The 14620-nt window shown below is 33.6% G+C and overlaps 1 protein-coding gene across 1 annotated transcript; it reads right to left on the minus strand.

Moving 5' to 3' along the window:
* Positions 1–10741: 10741 nt before the first annotated feature.
* LOC128204114 (thrombospondin-2-like) lies at positions 10742–13600 on the minus strand. Its single transcript, XM_052905462.1, has 3 exons — positions 13184–13600; positions 11159–11326; positions 10742–10966 (listed from the first exon to the last, which is right to left on the minus strand). The coding sequence occupies exons 1-3, from the start codon at positions 13560–13562 to the stop codon at positions 10827–10829; spliced, it is 687 nt and encodes a 228-aa protein (XP_052761422.1). The 5' UTR covers positions 13563–13600; the 3' UTR covers positions 10742–10826.
* Between the last annotated feature and the right edge of the window lie 1020 nt (positions 13601–14620).

Raw genomic sequence — 14620 nt, forward strand, 5'->3', positions numbered from 1 at the left:
TTTGTTAACAGCAGGGAGCACATGTTGTGCAGGTCTATCTAGAATCAGTGTTTCAATAATGTAAATGGCATGCACAAAACCTTACAGAGTATGGCTTCTTTTTTTTCTCTCTTGAACAGTGAAACATGGACAATTAAATTCCAGTGAATATAACACATTGTTATTATTATTATGGTAATGTCAGCTGGACTTGGGTATTTAGATCTGACCAATTCAACTACACAAGTTGGCCTTATTTCTCTTTGCATTTTGAAGACTGTCTCATCAACGCTGTTCCTTTGCATAAGTCTAGCTTTCGGTTTTAAATACTTTTGATTTGTTCATGCATTTCTGTGATCTTACATTGACCAGAACTTTCTATATCTCAATCTGCTAGATATTCTATTTTGATTATGTGGTATTTCCCCTAAGTCGAGCCATGCCTGTTCATGTTTTGTCACACATGGTGAACACAAACACTCTGTACATGTTCCATTTTTTTTTACATCATTTCTCACTTTCCTTTATATTTATAATATCATTTTCCAAAATTATCCCTCTGATGGCGAAGAAACATATTTTCCGTAACACATCCTTTGATGACTGATCATTCATATCTATTTATTTGTCAATTTTTAACAAAATCCCAATTATTGTGATTGAACAATGATTCAATGGTTATTTGTTGCTCCTCGTTTATTAAAATTGACAGATCAAAAATCTTATTTTAATCCATATTCAGAATGATGTTATCCATCAGAATAGCCGTGAGAGCAATAAAATGGAGCCCAATTCTTCGCGCCAGAAGTATACTTTCCTATTGAAATTTAATAGGGTAGTTCGCTTATACACATGCTAGTTATTAGAGTACTTATGAACAATTATATCTATATAAATTGACCATTCTTTGAAAATGTTCAAGAAAATAGGTTTTAGACATGAGTGTTACGTTTCAAAGCAATTAAAAGCAATTAATATAAAAATGCATTTTACTTCGAAAGAAATGCCACCCATTCAATCCATGGACTGTTCCTACTGGCAAGGCTAAAGACTTCACATTTTGGAGCATTTCTAGGCCAAAGTTGTTAACACTTTGTTTTATAATCTCTTAATTGAGCCCCTATATATCTTACAACATCTGAAAGCATTCCAAAGAATTAGCTACTCATTCAGATATTGGTTATTTTTGTTAACATTCTTGAGCTATAAATACTTCACAGGTACAGACCTTAACTGATAAGCCAGCCCCTTTCAATAGCTCATTTACATCCGATAGTCTGATCGGTTGTTGGGGGTTTAAAATAATGTGGAAATGGTCCATCTGAGTATGTAGTTTAATACAATAAAAACAATCCAGCAGTACTAATTTTCTTTTTAATACTATAACCTTATAAACAATACTTAAATGTTTAAAACTTGTTTATTTCACCCAAGGGAAGTAACACTTGTTTGGTAATCGCAAGTATACAGACTTCATATAAGCCATTCGTATCCCAATTTAAACCGACTTCGAGTTTTAGGTTTCAGTAGTATATAAATATGTTGACACTATCAGAAATATCAAACATGCTCACAAATTTGAAGCAATGCATTGTGGTATTCGCTGGGCATGCGCACTTAAAGTAAAGGGAGGCAACAAAGTGTCCCATCATTCAGAGGCTTTAATTCATTTGTCAGCCATAGAATGGGCAGAACAGAGAAAAGTAACCGCGTATAAATGAAATTCGCGCTTCCTATATACATCTTCAATGCGTTTAGTAGAAACAAGGAATACAATTAATCAGTTCTCCTTTAACATTTTGTACTGATTTCTCAATATCAAACATGGATGTATTGGCACTAGAAGCAGGAAACAGAAGTGTGCAAATACAGCTAAGCCAGTCAAGCAAAAGTAAATGTGCCAAACAAGAAAAATACACCCTAAGTACCTTTCACAGAAGAAGAACTGAATGATACTAAAGATGTCAATGAGTTGTGGTGAGATAAACAGTTTTAAATCTTAATGATTTCTTAAATGATGAAGATCTAGTATATGTTTCAAATTTGGCCAGTTGATTTTGCTTAACCATAGAACATTGAGTTTAAATTGAGTATTAAATTTGTAAATTGAATATTACATTTGTATAAACTAATGATATAGAATTTGCGTAAATAGTTTTAACATTTGTTAAAGAAGTCAACTTTCTCTTTCAAATAAATGTTTTGAAATATGCACAAAGGCTTTTAACTAATGTAATAAAATCTCACTTTCAAATCCAAAGTAAAAAAGGGAAGATTTCCTTCAATATTTATAAAATTCGTCGATAAACGATCATGGCCAAAAGCAAATGGATGCAGCATATGTTTGATTCATCTCATGATTAATATCAAAGCCAAGTTTCATGACAATGGTAAGTGGCATCACTTACATTTCACAGTTTGAGAAACTTGATTCATCTCCTTCAGGCTCTTAAACCCTGCTAAGAGGTACAATGAGCCACTTTGTGTCCGGGCGGAACACCTTAGAGTCGAGCCACATCAGTTAAACCTGGAACGATGTGTTAACTGGGTCATCAGTATTTGTATGGTCCTATTTTTTGTGATTGAACATCTATATTTTATCTTTATCTATGATTACTTTATTGTTTTATACAGACCCGTGGGATAATAATAACGAACCATCATGCAAAAGTTTTAATTGATGTACCACAACATGAGGTATGTGTTGTGTATTTCAATATAGCAGTATCCACATCGATTATATACCCATCATAAATCAACACGCAATACCTTTCACAAAATACGGTAGTCTGTAGTAGTCTGTATTCCACTCCAGGGCAATACGGCATAATTCTACTCTGCTGACGTCATATCAAAAACGTTTCTTTGAGCAATATTTAAATGATTTGAAATATCGATTTTGTTGATTTTGCAGATTTCGATTTCTCTCGGCTTGCGAAATAAGAATCTGTAAAAATCCACTTGCGTGGAAAACAACCTTCCAGAAAGAGTAAATACTTAATTATTTAAAGTATGTGTAATTAGATTCACAAAACAGACCAACGATCAATACATTCTGATTTCATCTTCATGATGTACATTAGAAACTTAGTTGACCTTTCAGCTACAGCCACACACATAATGGTTATGACGTTAAGCTAAGTGTTCCTGAGATTTTTTCTGGACGGTTGTTTTCCACTCAAGTGGATTTTTACAGATTCTTATTTATTGAAGTACAAAGAAAACATTGAAAAAGAAGCTATACTGTATTGAAGGTTTCCGTTTATCATTTTTGTTAATAAAAAATGAAAGAGGTAAATAAACAATTAAGAAAACCAAAATTGATAGCCTTTTTCTTTTCCATGATTTAAATTTTAATCACGGAAATCAAAAATAAGGAATTGATTCATTAATTCCGTTTTTTTTATTTTTTGTTTTACAAAGCGCAAACGTTTCTGAAAACGTGTCGACCGACCTTTTGGAGATAGTTTAACTGCAACACGATTCAATACGTACGAAACATCTGAGTGTACACATTTGCACCACTCGCTTTTTTGAAATTAAATCGACCTACCTTTTGAAGAAGTCTTACTGCAAAGTGATTCAATACAAACGATACACATGTATTTTTAGTGACACTGTTAGTAGCTGGGGAGGTATGTGATAAACACCCTCAGTGGTTCATACCATGCGAGAGCGAAGCCAAATAACCCCCCCCCCAGCTACTAACAGTGTAACGAATATATCTCACGGAGTAATACAATTGTTTAACAGCATATATATTTTCTCAGTAAGGTAACATTAAACTTTAACTGTACAAAAAAGATGTATCACAGTCAATAAATGTAATAATAAGAAAAAAAAACAAGATCAGTTCACAAATAACTGTTTTTAACATTTATTTTTGAAAATTTCTAGAAGGTAACTGCTCAGCACATTTGCAGATTTATAGTTGCTTCGAAGAGTCTCTTCTGAATTTAGTTTTAACCCTTTTCCGACAGATTCGTCACTTGTTGTTCTTGTAAACCCTTTTTAGTCGCCATTTTGTAACCAATGACTCATGTAAACAGTGGGTTACACTTAACATATTGCTTGAATGAAATGTATTTTGAATAACGTGCATGAGTTAGCTCCCCTACAGTGTAAGCCGAGAGAGAAATTACAATATTTTGCCGCCATTTTGTTCCGTCGTCTGCGGAGTATGAAAGTTACAGGGGTGGTATAAAACCTACTTGAAATTACAGGGGGTGTATGGATTATACACGTCGTGCGCGTGACTGCTCTAGGCCAATCGGATAGCGTCATTCATATAGGAGTTGAAATATATGTTTATACATGTGATACACCTTTTACTTGACGTTCATTTAAAAATAAATGCTGTTCAAAGGTAGTGTGTGTTTCACACCTAACATGAATAATTTATTTAAAGTTGTCGACATGTGCAATATTTATACGAAAAGCTACCGAAACAAGCACAGTAGCAAAACGTTTAAGAATAAACCCGGTTTAATGGCACTGTGTAAACGCCAAAGACATATAACATAAAATTACAAACAAGAAACATGGAAGAACAGCACAAAACTTTACAAGCAGCACAGTGTATACATACTATTTATATAAAATAAACTAGGTATGTTTTTCATGGTGTTTGGTACCGCCTTGGAACGGTCAGTAAAATGTACATTTTTTGAGGGTTTAAACCAGTTTAAGTGCACAAACCACACTCTTATTCCAACAATCCTAAATAAAGATAAATCGCAAAATTTAAATCTTATCAAAGTATGCATTAACTTGAGGAAACCAGTGCTAATCTAACGACTCATGTCATCAGTTATAAGATAAATAATGTTATACAATGAACATACTTTCGTTTCGACTTCCGTTTCGTGCATTACGTAAAGACTACTAAATGTATGCAAATAATTGATTGGTATGGCCTAAAAAGATTAGTTATGCATAAAAACTCAATCGCTTACATTCAGTAGATAATCGGTAATTTGTTATTGTAATGTTTAACCATTAGATCCGTGCATGAATGATATTTCATAAAACACGTCGGATAGTATCTTCAAGAATGCCAGGTACGAACTAAATCGATTATTTTTGTTGATCTAAAAAAATGTCTTAATTGATGTCATTAAATTGATTTTAAAAAAACAAATATTAATTATTTCATGATAGTTTTGAAAACGACCATGTGATATGAGAAAATGATAAGATGTAATCAAGATTGAGAAAATTCTTATTAATAAGAATTTTGTGATTTTAGGGTCTGGCCCCAGATTTTCGAAAGCATTCATATAATTATTCATTTGAGTACATAATTATACAACGTATAAGGTATGGAAACTACAATGTGACTAGAGGTTTAAGAGCCGGCCACAGTGCAAGAGGTCAAAAATCAGAACGTTTCAAAAGTTTTTTTTTTTTACTTATGAGGAACAGTCTTTTAGAAGTAAAACTAACATTCTTGGTGAAATATTTTAGGGAGTTGAACAAACTTTACAAATGAAGAGCATATACACTTTTGGATATAAAAGCATTCAGCTTTTTTCGGAATAGTCTGTCGACATTTTTACTTTGTTTCTGTGTCAAAATGCAGCAGACAACCTAAACAACAATGTATTCTTGATGATATCTATTCAAATTCCAACAGTGGAAGAAATATGTTTCCTGGTTACAATAATGCATTTTTTTCCAAAATAGCTGCAATATCTTTTCAAAGTCTCAATACATTGTTGATTTGGTAGTCCCGATAAATATGACTTATTTAAAGGTCAATGCGTGGAGAAATCTGAATTGAAAAATAGGTTCCAAGTACGCATTAAGGGCACAGGAGATTGAACTGTTCATATATCTTACCACACGCACCAATCATTATCCAAAGAGTCGATGCCTAAAACAATTATTAGCTCGTTCAAAACATACGGGATACGTTATAAGTAGGTTTGAACTATGATGTAACTTTAATCTTTTAAAAGCAACTTAAGCACTAAACGAAAAATTATTGGCTAGAATACTATTCCCATTTATAATTCTGGAGTGCAGCAGTTGACGTTACCGCGGGTGTTTCAGCAATGGTTGGTGCTCCTGTTGCTTTAGGCGCTCTCGGGTTTTGGTCAGCCGGCGTCGTTGCTGGGTCCATCTCGGCTGGTATGCAGGTTTGTAGATTTGCATACATTTGGTACCTTGTTATATAATTATCAATCTTAGTTTTGTTAAAACTGTTTTCCAAAACAAACTACATGCACTTGCAGTGTTGTCAACACACTTGTTCTGATAAGCGATGTAAAGAAGAATAAAGCAACATCACCCAACGGAAGAATCTCGATACAGCCTACAATTAAGTTTTATCAAATCAAGGTCAAATATAAGCGAACGCTGATAATTGATTTGAGTCCTTAACGTCCACTCAATTTAGGTTGAGGAAATAATTTCAATTATCTGTTGTGTGAATCTTAACATGCATTACAACATTATAGGGACCAACCATGGCATCCGGAAGTTTCTTTGAGCTTGCACAGAGTACAGGAGCGACAGGTCTAGCTCTCGGGCAACGGCTGCCTTGTTTGTTGGTGGAGCGGCTGTATGCGCTTTGGGAAGTTTAAATAAGCTATCAGTGGATCAATGCAGGATAGGTTTAATACCGTCTTAGAAACGGCATTGGCTTTCTTTGATTTCGGACAATTCCAAGTGCAAGATGGAATTAATAATTGTTTGTCTTGATGAATATTTATACAATACTTCTTCATTGTACCTGTTTTTTGTATTAATATATGTTAAAATCCAAACAAGGAAAACTATCTTTCAATGCAATTGACATGACACGGCATGTCAGTCAAACTCTACGGTTGATATCCGACTGACCAATGAGCGTCTAGATAAGGCGTGGCTTATCATTTACCCGTTGCTGTCCGCCATGACCTCCGATAATATGCACGTATTAACCGTAGCAATATTACGCTGTTTTCTATACAAAATATGTGATTTAAAATACTGACATATTCCCTTAATGCTGCTCGAGTTTTTTTTTTATTTTTATTTGGTAAGAAACTTTCCTTTGATTAGACAATCTTTAGCCCTCCCAATGTATTAATCGTTTATGTTACTGTATTTGATATGCATATACTTTCCTTTACTCTTCAAATAGTATATAGTATTATGAGTTAGTTTTACAAGTGTATAATATTGACGATATCTTGCATTTTTTTATTTTGAAATTTGTCTCCTTGTGCGTAAAGTTTTAAATCCGAAGCATATTCATTGCTTTGTGTAAGTCGGCATCGAGATAGTTTATAACATTGCGTGGAAAGGTAAAAACTTGTTTGCCCTCTTTTAATTATAATTACACAATTAATTAAATAGTTCCGTTTCAGGCAAGGTACTTCTGTTTTGAATGGTCGCAATGATATCATAATTCGTTTTCAGAGACCTGCATCCGTGCTACTTACAATAGCTCTAAAACTGCAATAATACACGTCCAATCGTGACATTCTATAACCATAGATGATTTGATTACACTCTATTTACAATGAATATAGTTGAAAGTCCAAATGATAATGGGTTTATCTGCTTTTTGACTTGATATCACCTACACTCTTTTCCGCTTTTATATTTTGTGATTTAAAGCACGAACTGCTTAAATCAAAAGTATCTGTAATATTAAGATATAATGCTTTTAGTTAAAGACAACCAAGATTAATGATATGGCGTTTATATGTTGCAGTAATCACCTACCAAGGTAATAACATTATTAAGTTATAAAGTTACTCAAACAATTTATAATAGTTAAATCAGGTCTGTTTGCAATCAAGATAGTGCATAAATTGAATTCCGACTGCTTGAAGTATAGTAGGTTTGTTTATTCTTTTAAAAAACAGCACAATAAATCTGCATTTGTAGGTCCACAATGAGAATACAGGTTCTCTGTTACCCATTTTTGAGTTATCTTTGGTGCTAATGTGCAGGGCATGAAAAAGTCATATTTGCATGCATGTTCTATTTTTAGCTCGATTATTCGAAGAATAAGGAGAGCTTTACTACTCACCCTTGGTTCGGCGTCGGCAGCGGCGTCGGCATTCACACCTTGGTAAGGGTTTTGCATGTAAGCATCTTTAAGTCATTATATCAATAAATTCATCGTTTATTGCATTGAAACTTTGGATATGTATTCCCAACTATCTAACCTACTAAATTAACGAATTTAGATAACACTTATTTGAATATAATGCAAATAGTTGGCCTTTATTATAATTGGTCCAACATACTTACTAAATCAAGCTAGAAAACTGAAGTTTGCATTTTTTCAGTTATCCTTGGTGCTGATGTGCCGCGCATGGACTAGTATTTGCATTTTCCATGGACAAGTCTGTCTGTCTTTAATGGTCAGTATCAATGTCGCATAGTGGCATACGGTACTGATACATTAGCTTTTAGAGCCATTAATTGTGTGTTGAAGAATTAAAAAATGGGATTCAGAATGTATATCATGAATATGAATATAAGTAATGAAAAAGTCTTCCAATGAGGCCGCGTTATGTTAAGCTCAAAGTTCCAAATTCTTAGTTCTTAAAGTGCTCAAGTTAAGTTTCAACTCACTTAAAAGTTTTTCCAAAGTTCTTCAAAAGTTCTAACAAAGCTCAAATTTCATGCAGAGGACGCGCTTCTTATATAGTATGTCCAGATGTACCACGTGACCCAAACTAACCAATGACTTTCTGCCCGGAGAGCGCCCATCCAACAAAAAGAAGACCGCTCAGGCGCCAACCAATCAGTGGCTGACCGCATGTGCGCCAACCAATCAGTGGCAGATCACTCTTGAAGTCCAAGGATGCGTTCCAGACAGACAGTCATGACAGTTTAGGTAACGACCAAAACAAACAAACAAGTAAACTGATAACACATTTATGAAGTGGCTCTTTTAGAACGACAGAAGACAATTGATATGATTATGAATTAAATATTAGTTATAGTTCTAACGATGGAGTAAACATATTCTAAGGAATAACCGTTATGATAAGGAATAAACATATGGTAGAGTTGGGATTTAACCTACTTTTCATAATTAAATCAACATCCCATCGTATATCAACTAATGGATAATGAGGTAAGAAATATTACTTGAATCATGTATGTTCCATATCATTATTAAATAATACGCAACGCTCCACATAATATCAGATTAAATATAATTAGGTGTATGTCATTTCTGTTAAAACTTTAAATGAGACTCCCCAGAAACCTTCTATGAGCAGTATGTCTGGTCAATGAAGAACAATTAATTTCCTCAGGTTTTGAAAATAATACCGATCCTAAGTAGTTTCTTAATGACCATGTTAATTTACCTATATTTACACATCATCTTCCATTCCCTAAACGAATTGCTTTCGGCAATTGCCGTTATCAATCGATGAACACAACATCTTCGTATATGTTTGTATCGCAATGCATCGCATAACAATATACATGGATTTCTTTATCTTGTTATTGTTTGTATTGTGTCAAAAGGTGCCGTTAAATATAAATTAACATTTAAGAAAGTGTTAAATTATGACCTGTTAAGTGCATCATTGCCATACGTTTATAAGTGATTTCAAGTGGTTGATCTTTTCCCGCGTTATCGTGACGTCATTTGATAAAACATTTCCAGTTACATTCGGTTCGTTCTGTTTACAGAATGGGTGAGAAAAGATTATTGAAAGGTTGAGTACAAAAATAGCATTTTTGAACAATTCATGAGTGAAGTAGTGCACTATTGATGTTAATATAATATGAAGTAATGAATTGCGGGATTGATGTCATTATTGGGGATATGAACGCAATTAGGCTGGTCAAAGTACGCCTGGAGTCCTACGAACACCACACACTTTGACCAGCCCAATTGCGTTCATACCCCGATAATGACTCAAGCCCACAACTCATTCCTTAAATAAATTCGTTTGCAAACACATTTTCAAGTCAGTAAATAGCATAGGACGAAACCCCGTGCGTTCATTTCAAACAAACTGCTACACAACATTACATTAGCAAAATATTCCTGGACGACGCTTTCTAACTCCAATCTTTCTTATTATTTCGGAAAAGACGTATACGAATGATCATTAGCATTTCAAATGTACGCAGTAACCCTTGACTGCCATAGTGTGAGCAGTTATCGCGGAGATGTGTGCTTCCGAAATTACAAGGAGTGGGCGGGTTAAGCGGCATTCGTTCCCCAATATACTTTTCATTCGAACATAAAAAACAACAACACAGACACGTTAGACAATATCAATCGAGTGTTTTTGTCTCAAATAAATGACAGAGGCTAACATGACGTAGTTTTGACATGATAAATTTTATATCTATTTATACGACACTCTTTTTCAAAATCAATATAAACACATGTTTAACAAACATAAATTTTGAGTGATTAACCTTCAATTTCTAACTTAATAATGCATATATGGAAAAATCTTAATAACTGATAACAAGTTTATAACCGTGTATTTAATAGCAGAAAACGCAAACATATTAAATTATTGGTGAATGCTAAAAGATTTACTGTGATCTACTATCGTCTCATAAGGTAGAAATGCCGTGTTTTTTTGCACATTTCTTTCAAATTAAACGCACTATCGTCACTTTTTCATACTGTTAGATTCCGTTTTAATTATAGAATGATACGAATAAACTAAGGAAATCGAACAAATAAATAAATTCCATTTACAAAGTACACAAATCTTTTATCCCCGATATTTGGACAATTTAAACGCAATTTTATTTCAGATACAAGGTATACCGTTTAAGCGTATAAAAGCTCACATTTTAAACTAAGATATTCTCTTACTATCTTTCCACGTACAAACCCCTATCGGATAACATAACACTTAACAAACCGTCCATCCTCCGTTGCTTGACGTCATGTCGCAGTACACACTGATAGCCGTCTTGGATTTCCACAAGTTGACTCGATACACCCCGTCAGGTGAGGATGGACATTTACGATAAATATCCAGACAATCTGTCACTGAAATTTAAATGGTCGTAAGAGTAGACTGATTTGCTTGCAAAATGCAAAAATAAACAGTTTGTGGTTAAACATTATCCACCAATTGAAACTAATTAACAGTATGTACATAATACCTTCAATATATAAAAAATGAGTTAACAGAAAATGTGTGATTTCCCGAGTTTAAATCCCTGATGATTAAAAGTTTACCTTTTGTTTGAGCCCCATCGCACATTCGCCATTCTTTGGCGTCACCATGGCAATATCTCCCGTGACTTGAGGGTGTTGGGTTGTCACATCTACGCACGCGTGTTTGAAATCCCTCACCACATGCTACTGAGCAGGAACCCCACGACTCCCAGTCCGACCATCCTCCCCCTGAAATAAAAATAAAGTTCAGTTACTGGCTAACATTCATTCACGGTAGCTGGAGTTAGCACACTGTACTGGGGAACTAAATTGCAAACATTAGCCGCAAAAACTTTTACGGAACGCAGGGCTGTAATGATAACGATGAAAGATTAAGTTTCTATCATCTTTCATATCTGCTAATGCAGTATCTTTATTTTACAATACAGCTTCGTTTAATAAAGTTGGGGGGGGGTATTTTGTTAATGTAAACAATAAGTGAGTAAATTGTTCGGTTGCATACAAAATAGCGAATATAAGAAATAGTACCGATTCTGGTATACACTTGACATATTCTCGAAAATAAGTGCGTCCTGTATGTGGAGATCGGCAACACACCATAGCATGCCCATTTACTGAATACATGTTAATCTTTTTTTTATTTGTTCACTTGAATGAATTTTAATTTAACGTTAGTCCCTTAAAGCCAATTCTATTAAGCATGTTACAGGAAAGAATCAATGAATAAAGGTATAAATATTTTCTGTGATGGTATACATTTTACTTTGTAATCACATACATAAGGAAAATGACGCAGTGTTATAGTACATAACATATCTTTCTGACACAGTTTCTGAAATATTCCAATTGAGTTTACCTTCGTTTGCCGTTGCGTGATGTAGGCACTTGTTTATAACACTTTAATGCACATTGTTGTTTTTACGTTAAATCATAATTATATGCGTTAATTTGTTATTGGTTATATTAATACTATATTGAAAATGAAGAGATTATTTTGCACAGAAAATTGCAATTCAGGTACGGTATTCTAGCATAAATAGCACAAAAATCAGTTTTGATTACTTCTACCGATAATTCCCGTTAGTCAGTTAATTAGAACTGATTTATTATGTACAATATGGTCGGTTGGAAGAATTCTTTTGAATATAGACAGAGTTTTTCTTCTTATAAATCCACTTTTTTGTTTGCAACCGAACATTTTTCTAGCATAATATTTCCATCATACAAACTTACACCATCCCCAACCCCATTGTTTACATTTAATGGTTAAATATGGCAACAGTTTTAGTTTTTCCATTGTTCAACCCTGATATTAAACCACTGACGGTCACAAACACAAAGGATTAATGATGAATTAACTTGTTTTTTATTTATATATGTATGGTCAGTAATGATTGTACGCTGTGTGTCTCTGGTTTAGTGTGGGTTAGTTCATAACATTATGCCTTTCTTAACAGTTAGTCTTTGTTTAATTTTTTTGCTACTGAGCTTGTCTATGCAGCCTCCATTGTATTACTCATAAATTATATACACCAATGGACACTACATGGACGATCTTGTTATAATAAACACAACGAGGCCAAGCAAACAGTTAAAGGTTTATAACAACTTTTGTTCCATAAAAATATTCTAGTTAAAAGAAAAGTGAAGTAATATTTTTTCAAGAAAATTAAGTTAATATGTACTCACAAATCTTATATTCATGTTCTGCAAGAAGACGTTTAATTTCACTCTTGTTTTCTTCAGTGTTATTTAAAATTTATAATGATTTCACGTATTTGTTTGCATGAATGGTCAGTATTGTTTGTACGTTGTCTGTCACTGGTTTAGTGTATGTAAGTATTTTGCCCATTCCCCTTTGTTAGTCTTTGTTTAAATTGTTGTTTAATGTGCTGTAATCTCCATTGTATTTCGTATGAATAATAATGCACCGATGAGATCTACATGGAAAATCTTGCTGTAAGGTAAACACATCACAGCCAAGCAAAAGGCCAAATATTGATAACATTTTCTTTTCCGTAACAAGTTATTCTAATTAAAATTAGATAGAGAATATCGGTTTAAGAAAATTAACTTCATACGTACCCACAAAATTCGAATCATGTTCTTCCGTGTTATTTATAAGTGATTGTATCAACAGTTTGACATCTTGAACACGTTTGTAGTTGTTTTCAATTCGCGAGTCATGTTTTGCAAAAAGATTTTTTAATTCACTCTTGTTCTCTTCCGTATTATTTATAAGTAATTGTATTAACTGTTTGACATCTTGAACACTTTTGTAGTTATTCTCAATTCGTGAGTTGCCATTCATTATTTCATTGTCTTCCTTTAAAACCATTTCCAAAACTTTCTCTTCATAATTGAATGTCGATTCTTCTTTCATGTCTTCAGAAAGAACGAAGCACACAATACTTGCAACTGCGCAAAGATTTACAAGAAACTTCATTTCTGCATTTAGCCTCATCTGATGTTAAGAACAATTTAAGTTACTGCACACGCGAGTATGGCTTGAGGTCTACTGAATGGAAACCTTTGCTTAAGTAGTATTTCATTTAAATGCCGTAGAATCCTTTCAATATGCGTACCATAAAACTTCAGAGTCGACTGATGATATTGTTTTAAAACTAAATAAAGAAAAATGGGACAAAGACAAAAATCACAAAGCTGAAGGTTTTACTCTAATTGCACTATAAGATTTATCATTTAGCTTGCTGTTAGAAAGTTAATAAATTTCGACACTAAGGTTGACAGAGACAACCGGAAAAAAGGATGTGAATGAATCATTTTAACAACAGGTGTCATTGAAACTATAGTGTCCTGTTCTGTTCCTTACCTACATACCGTTTCTCTCAACACCTTATAGAGGTTTTATTGAAACTATAGTGTCCTGTTCTGTTATGTTTGTATTAAATTTTATTATTCATTGTATATTAATTGAATGAACGTTGCTCGATTGATAAACGGCTCCTGGTGACTGCGTGTTGATTTATTTTATGTTCACAAGATGATATATATTGCAATTTTTCACTGGAGCTAACAATTGCTCTTTTTATTGTATGCCCAGAAAGGATTTAAAATGGCATTTAATTGTAGATTTTAAGAAATGCGCGCAAATTGCATGCGATAGTGAACTTTATCCCATCCCTGTGTTTGCTGACGTTTGAGTTTGAAGTGAGAGCGGGCTGAAAGACAGTTAAACATACATATATTTGATTAGGACAGAACGTTTGCTGTAGTAATACTCTACAACAAACTAAAAACGCATTTTATTCTATGTTTTTTTTTGAAAACTGATCAAAGAGCTCGTTAAATATTTTCGCCTCGAAAAATAGCTAACATTTGGTTGTCATGTTTTTTTATGGCCATTGACGTAAGATGATTAAAGTTACATTCCAAGAAAACATTTTGTATTTATTTATCAAAGATAAGACTCTAAATTGCATTTTATCTGTCGGCCTGTTAACTCAAATTACGCATTTCTGATTATTGTGACATAAGTTGATTGTATATCTGATATAATGA

This window comes from Mya arenaria, chromosome 10 (genome assembly GCF_026914265.1).
Source record: "Mya arenaria isolate MELC-2E11 chromosome 10, ASM2691426v1".
Taxonomy (NCBI): domain Eukaryota; kingdom Metazoa; phylum Mollusca; class Bivalvia; order Myida; family Myidae; genus Mya; species Mya arenaria.